The sequence below is a fragment of the Protomyctophum bolini genome (genome assembly GCF_963924005.1).
Source record: "Protomyctophum bolini genome assembly, chromosome: 21".
Lineage (NCBI taxonomy): Eukaryota > Metazoa > Chordata > Actinopteri > Myctophiformes > Myctophidae > Protomyctophum > Protomyctophum bolini.
This window is the reverse complement of record NC_137882.1, coordinates 7,402,828-7,410,666: the sequence shown is the minus strand read 5'-3', so window position 1 is coordinate 7,410,666 and position 7,839 is coordinate 7,402,828. Positions and strand designations below refer to the sequence as shown.

The 7,839-nt window shown below is 39.2% G+C and overlaps 1 protein-coding gene across 2 annotated transcripts in view; it reads right to left on the bottom strand.

Annotated features, from left to right (window-relative positions):
• Positions 1-953: 953 nt before the first annotated feature.
• l3mbtl4 (L3MBTL histone methyl-lysine binding protein 4) overlaps positions 954-7,839 on the bottom strand; it is a 19,571-nt gene continuing 12,685 nt past the window's right edge. For both annotated transcript variants that reach the window (XM_080793886.1, XM_080793887.1), the window contains exons 16-19: positions 7,099-7,169; positions 6,153-6,283; positions 5,507-5,569; positions 954-4,024 (exon numbers count right to left, since the gene is read on the bottom strand). In XM_080793886.1, the coding sequence (XP_080650012.1) occupies positions 3,872-4,024; positions 5,507-5,569; positions 6,153-6,283; positions 7,099-7,169 (418 nt within the window). In that variant the 3' untranslated portion in view covers positions 954-3,871. The remainder of the gene's footprint in view (positions 4,025-5,506; positions 5,570-6,152; positions 6,284-7,098; positions 7,170-7,839) is intronic.

Here is a 7,839-nt window from a genome sequence, read left to right as displayed (position 1 = left end):
TTGACACGTCACATGCTACTTGCATAATTACAATTTGGCATTTTAATGGCACCCCAAGTTTCAACCCCTAATTTACCATGATCCACAATTTTTCCATACAACAATTTTTATTATGATATTTGGATGACCCTAAGGATCATAAAAAACCTTGAGCGATAACTATTGCAATTTCGTTTGGGTCACGCCCCTTTTTTAGCTTAGATTAACTGGCCTATAATAAATGCAGTCCATTTTACATTAATGACGGTGTCACGCAACAAGCAGTAGTGGCAAACAGCCACCGGACAAGCGTGTAGATCTGATATTTGACCTCCTATTCCTCTGTTCCATTCGGCCAGTCCCAGATGACACGCCTGCTGATTGGTCAAATGACTGCACTTTAACTTCCTCATTTACTGACAAGCCTTCCTGCCTGCCCGCCTGTCTGCTTGCCTGCCTGATGGTTTCCATGGTGATGAGCAGGCCTGGCATGGTTTCCTCCGCCATCGGTGTGTGAATGGTAAATGATGTAGATACTGTAGCATTATTTAACTCACTCGCTGATCCGTCCATGATCTGCTTGTTGTCTATTGGCTATTAACTGCCAACAGACTATTAACTAGTTTTATCTGTGAGAATCAGTAGCAGCCCATTGGTGCATGAACCGGCCGACCATGGGCTAAAACCAGGTCTAACCAATCTGAACGAGAGGCTGAACTGATTGGTTAGTCGCACGCAAGTGGGTACCATGATTTCTGGACCAAAGTCAGTGCTTCTCAGATACAAGAATAGTTTTGGAGGCAGACTGCTGCCCCTAGTGGCCTAGACAGAGAGACTAGCTGTCTGTTATAGGGAGCATTGTTAGCCGTCTGAATATAAATAAGCAATCGCCAAAAATTCAGCATAAAACGACTTATATCAGCTTGAATGTATGAACAATGTATGGCAAAAACACCACAATAACAACTCAGACAGAGGAGAAAGAACGTTTACTCTAAGTCTTATTTGACGTCCATAAAGTGTCATACAATATAAATAACGTGTATCACCAAACAATATGCAAACACCTGAATTCTAATCCAGATACATTTTTCACACTTTTCACGCTTTTCATTAAAAAAGAAAAAATAAAAAGAAGAAAGAAAAAAAAATCCATTTGGCATTTCAAATATCATTCAGGGAATATATTATATTTCTTAACTTTATGTTCCTGAATATTGTTTATATGAAAATAAATATTTCTGTGTGGACGGTACAGACAGCAGTAATAAATCTAATATATTGTCGGTGTCCGGTAGAAACCTTGTATCATCCTGTATATTGTTGTTGTAAATGAACCAATTCATCATACAAGAGTGTCATACAAAAGCAGTGAAAATAACAGATCTACAAGCGTCACGTGTTGTGAATTAGTAAATCGTATAACAGTTTTGGACACATGGTTTCCACCAAACAGTGACATTTTTTTTTATCATATCAACACTCATTTTAGAAGTCTGTGATATACTGAAATACCTGATTCTTTCAACAAGCCTTAAATCAGACTGGAAACAAAATTAAGATAGCTTTGCAAAATAGCTTTAACGGACAGTAGTTAGCACAAGTTAACATACCGTTAATATATCAAGCCATCTATAACGGCCAGTACTTAGCACCAGCTAATGTACAGATAGTTTAGCCAGCTAGCTATGACAGCCAGTCGTTATCACAAGCTAAGGGCCGATTCATACTCCTATTTTACCGCTGTTTCGGCGCTGTAGTGCCGAAATGATTTCGGCTTGTCAGAAATTTTCAGTAGCACCGAGGAGACGACTTTAGGACGATACCCGCCCCCCCGAACCTAAAATGACGTCACATTGTAGGCTCTACAGAGCCGAATCGACTTTTATTCGGCTCTAAAATAGGAGTATGAATCGGCCCTAATAGTTTAGCTTAGCCAGCTAGATATACCAGCCAGTAGCTCGCACCAGCTAACGTATATGAGCTTGCCTAAATATAACAGCCAGTAGTTAACATAGTTAGCTTATTGAGCTAGCTATAATGGCCAGTAGTCATCACGAAAAAACATACACTTGGCTTAGCCAGATGTAGCATACCTAAATGTACTGACCTGTACTTAGGACCAGCTAATTTACGGTCAGATTAGATTAGCAAGATAGCTCTAACAGCCTGTAATTATCACAAACTACAATTAGCTTAGCTTAGTTAGATGTAATGGCCAGTAGTTGGCACCAGCTTACATACAGTTAGCTTAATTATAACGGCCAGTAGTTAGCCGAAGCTAAATGACCAGCCGTGCATGTATACAGTGTCTAGTAGTTATTGTAAATTATTTCTCGTTATTTGTTATCTAAAGTAATAGTGCCACATACAAGACACATTGTCAAAACAAAAACGTACAATTGGTCCAAAAGGTATTGCAAAAATACAATAATCAAAATATATCTAAAAATATATTTTTCAGGGTATAAAATATATTTCCAATTTATGGCCAATTTCTTTTTTTTGTAAATTTCGGGATATAAATCTAAAATAAGCCATATTAGATGTTTCTATTTCAGTGTGTGTGTGTGGTGTTGATGGTGGTGGTGGTGGTGGTATTGGGGCTTTTTTGGTTACTGCTATCACAATACATGAATTAATGAAAGAATATGATATCAACAAACATCAAAATAAATGAGGAAATTCAAAATGGATTATATTAGGGAGGGGAGGGGTCAGCAGCTGGAGGGCATGATAGAGGAAACAATGTTGTTAATTAAATTAGCTTAATTTAATTAATTAATGAATGGCTGTGTCCGAAATTTCATACTAACCTAGTATTTAACATGCCAAATTAGTATGCGAGACTTTATAGAACGTTCGAAAGCTTAGTAGCTACGTGCAATGCATTCTAAACTCAATAAATATGCCTATTAGGGATGGCATTGGGACGGTATGAAAATTTCAATATTTGTGATTAACGATATTATCGGCAAAAATAGCTAATCTGCAAGATCACAAGCTATGAGGTTGAAAAATCGGCTATTTTTGGCAGAGATTTGGTGTAGACTAGAGTGATTTAAAAAAAATAGTAGGCGATAGAGGGTTTAAGTGGTATCAGACATGCAGCTCAGAAAAAACTAATTCATTCCCAGTGTATGACTTTTTTATCACGATAACACGATAAGAACGATTATCGTCCCATCCCCATGTTGCGATATGCAATAATGGACACCAAGCTGATATAAATACATGGAAATGTCCCACAATGCACTGTGGTAGTGATAACAACATACACGTGCAGCGACCAAACCCCCGTCGTAATGTCAATCACTCTTCGATTACACATGTTGGATGTAGTTATTTGTTGAAAACGACATTTCCAGCAAACATTGTTTAAAGTCATACTGCGTAACATTCATTTCAGTCGTTTTAGGCGACACCTCTGTGGTCATTAAAGCGTTTGTCTATACGGAAGGTTCAGCACCACCAGAGGGTATTTTGGAACAGGTTGTGACATGTTGAAATACATGCATAAAAATACATTTCCGGTACATTTCCTGTGCCTACGCCATTTTGGCCTGAGTGGAAGAGAGAGGCAAATAAAAACATGTGGAATGGCTATTTTTAATTTAAAATGTTTCACAGTATGACTTTAATTGCTATATGCAGTGATGAGATGGGAACACAGCATGTGTGTAGTACCTCTGCTTTGTCACAAGATGATGCACATTCCCAACTTTCTGTGCGGTCTCATTGGTAAGAAATTAACCATACTAACCATAGATAGCACACTAGTGAGCATGTCATTTAAGACGCAGCCGTCATGATTTAAGTTCATGGGAGGAGAGGCTTCCTGGAATGGATGAGTCAGTAAATTGAGCTTTGCTTTGTGATTGGTCCAGCTGGGTCATGGGTCCACGCCTCTGGCCACTGATTTGCTCTCGGCATGTCGGAACATCAGAATGGAATTGTAGATTTTGAGGGCCGGGCCGAGTTTGATTGACAGGATCCTGACGATATCTTGTTGGGTGAGAAGCAGGAAGGCCCGCCCATCGATTTGCTGATAGACGGACAGATATCGTAATTAGGACTTCAGCATCAAACTAATTGATTTTTTGCATGATTCGACTTAAGCGATAAATTGGCCTAATTTGTTAAAATAATTAACAAGTAGTTTAAAATAAATCAGCCCTGTCTGAACCGAGTGGTGCTGTACTGTACTTGTGCTGTAGCACTGTACAAGCCCTCCTCCCTGGGGTGTGTGTGTGTGTGTGTGTGTGTGTGTGTGTGTGTGCGTGTGTGTTAGGCTGCGCAAGAGTGACACTTGGTGGTCAACAAACGCTATAACGCTATTTCCATGCCGAGATCGGACAGACACAGAGACAGACCCAGCCAGCCAGGGACACACAGAAGCAGTAACCAAAAAGGTATATGTTAAATCAGACATTAATAAGCACCCCCCACAGCCCAAATGGAATGCTCCTATATTGCATACATTTTGTTAATGTTATGCAAATCAGACTGATTCGACTGCCAATCTCTCAGTCAAAACATGTTGCTTATAGTCGACTTCCAGTTAACTATAGGCACAAATCAGATTCAACTATACAAATCTATACAGTATGCAACCCTAGTCATTGTGTATATACTGTATGAAAGCAGAAAGTCCTCACAAAATAATGAGATGTTGGTTATTTAAATCAAATATTTGAGTGAATATTTTGAAACTACAGCTTATGGAACTGAAATTCAAGTTAGAAACCGTAACCATCACCATTTGAATTTCTCACAATCAGTGACAGCACTCATTCCTAGTAATCTATGTAATAAACGATGGTTTTCACAAAATATCTTCTTTGAGATTGACATTAGGCACAAGCCAAGAGACCTTCTAAAATGATCGGTTATCAACCACGGACTTGACCGTGATCACGGGCAAAACTGAGGTCACTTTTAGCACATGCTAGCATTGGCTCTAAACTTATATCTTACCTAAATGTTTATGCATTTATTTCATATTTACATGCTCTGCAGCTCTGATATTAATGTCAAACATACTCTAGTATGAACAGGACTTTTGTGACTTTTCAATGCTATCTAAGCAAGACTCAACCTATAATGTGTTCCACAACATTTATTCCATTGTCTTTCCACACATAATACGCTAAACCCGCTATTTGTTTAATTAGCCGTTGTTAGATGGTTATTATGAAAATCCGCTTTTGTCGAGTACGTACATTGTGACGAAGCAGATGATGATGTAACCGGCTTGCAAGGGCTTCTGGGAAACTGAGTCCAATGCAAAGTGAACGAGGGGTATATGGACAATCTTAGCTCGCTGTGCTCTTTGTCTGTGACCCGGATCACGGAAGTGGCTTTTTTGTCGGCTCAATAAAAAAATCATGGGACTGTTTTCAAGTGGATCTTCATGGATCAAAGCGCAAATACTTCGGTGTATTCTGGTAATTAGACAATCCCGGCAGTCACTGTATCTTGTCAATTATACTATAACGCGTGGAATGTGTTAAAGTTAAACGCTCACCTCTTCTCTGAACAGACTGGCCTGATCCTCACAGCCAGGAAGAGACTGGACAAACTCTGATACCTAGACACACAGAAATGCAATGTCAATTATACTGTAGTACATGCACACGAGATGCTTGGGAATCTCAACAACATTAGTTTTCAGTCTCAGATGGCAGATGTACAAGCTTAAAGTGTGGATCTGCTATTTTTTCGACAAAGCGATTCGGTGTGCAGAGAAGTACAGTTGCAACTCAAATCCATTTCACTAAGACTAGACATTACAGATAACACAAACAGTTAACATTTGTACCCAAGCTAAATGCATCTGAAACATTAGCTGTTGTTACCGTCACTGAATGTGAGACATTAAATGGTGATTGGTTAACCCATTCTGACCTGAGATCAGATTCATACGAGGTTTCCACTGGACACACACTGGTCTGATTAACCCATTCTGACCTGAGATCAGATTCTAAAAATGTCAGTCGTTCTTCGATTTTTCAAAAATAGCAGACCTACAAGCTCGTAGCGCGCCACTCGGTGGCGCGCTATGAGCTTGTAGATCTGCTATTTTTCAATAGCTAAAGCATAACATGATGCTAACACCAAAATGGGTTCCCGATCAGAATGGGTTAAGGTAGGTAGGTACAGTAGGTAGTTACCTGCTCTATGGACCAGTGCTGTACAGTAGAGGGTTCCAGGTGGCTCAGTGAAGGCATCAGCTTGCTGTGTTGCTCCCAGCACAGAGGCAGTTCTCTGGACTGGAACACAGACTGATGGATGCTGGAATCACCTGTTGACATACCGGTATTCACAAAGGTATTGATTTTAAACATTAATATTGAACGTCCACAATCCATAATGTCAGGACTCAATTATTAAAATAAATCGGTGCTGTCAGACAGAACCCTCTTATATCTCCATATTTTAACTTTATAATTGTTTTAAAAAACAATGTAAAATTAGTACCACACTTGCATGCCTTCGCACCACTTTTGCACACGCCGTTTCGGCTCCATATCATCAATGCATTAATTTGTGAAGCCACTAAGGGAATCGGGACATCCTGAAAGTTCATATTATGGCCTGTTGTGGCGCTGTCATTGGGCCCAAAAAAAACCCATAGCCCCATAGAGGTCCATGTATTTGGGCCCAACTTCACCTAGACTGTATTACCTTAATAAACATGGCCATGAATACTTTCTGCTTCCAGTCACTAGTTTAAAGTCTCATTTCTCATGTCATAATATTCTTTTTGGAAAATTATGGTCCCATTTATTAAAAAGATTACCATAAAGTCGCATATGTTCTGAGGGGCGTGGCTACCATTACAGTCTATGATCGGGAGCCACCCCCCATTCGAGTCAAAATAAAAACCAACGAAGAAGAAGGGGGGAAGTCCCGCCTTGTTGTCTGGGCCAGCCAATGGCCAGCTGGGCCCAAACGTCCATATCAGACCCGGCGAACGCTTTGTCCATATTTTTTTTTACAGTCTATGCCTGGAACACACAAACTGAGCTGGAACAGAGGCTTTAACACTAATAACCACACACAAACACACACTGACCTGGAACAGAGGCTTTAACACTAATAACCACACACACTGACCTGGAACAGAGGCTTTCACTGGTAGCTCCTTCTCCTCCTCTTTGACTCGACAGAATTTGGTTGGTTGAGAGCTGCAATCAACATTTTGTTTGTTATTAAATTATCTTATTGCGTAAGTACATTGATTCTATTCATTGATGCATTGTCGATATAATTGTATAAATTATGTACATTATGCCTTTGTTTTGTGTTTTTTATATGTAATAAAATAACTAAGGATAGGCATTAATAAGCTACAAGCTTCTACCTATACCTTTTCCATCACTGAAAAAAAACATACAAATACATACATACATACTACTATACATACATACTATACATACATACATACACTTAGGTATGCGGTCTAGCCTAACTTGGACTCAGGGGGGTGGACGCCTCTGCCTTGCATAGTCCCCAGTGAATAGGCATTTTGCCCTTCACTGGTAACCTTATTTTGGATTAGTTTTAAATATACGGTATGAAGGTATTGTGGGCTGGGATTTTTACAAAAAAGCCCCCCTTTTAAATATTACACACATACCTACATACATACTTTTCAGAAGTTTTAGCAGTTTTTAAGGACCCACTTTTAGGCCAGTGCCTTTTTTTAAACACCTACCCATTTTAACCAAATACATACATACATACATTATTGTCGACATAAATATGAATGCAAATGATTCTATTTATCTGACCAAACATGAAATTGTATAAAATTGAATAGATTCAATAAAATACATTAATCAACACTACTATTTA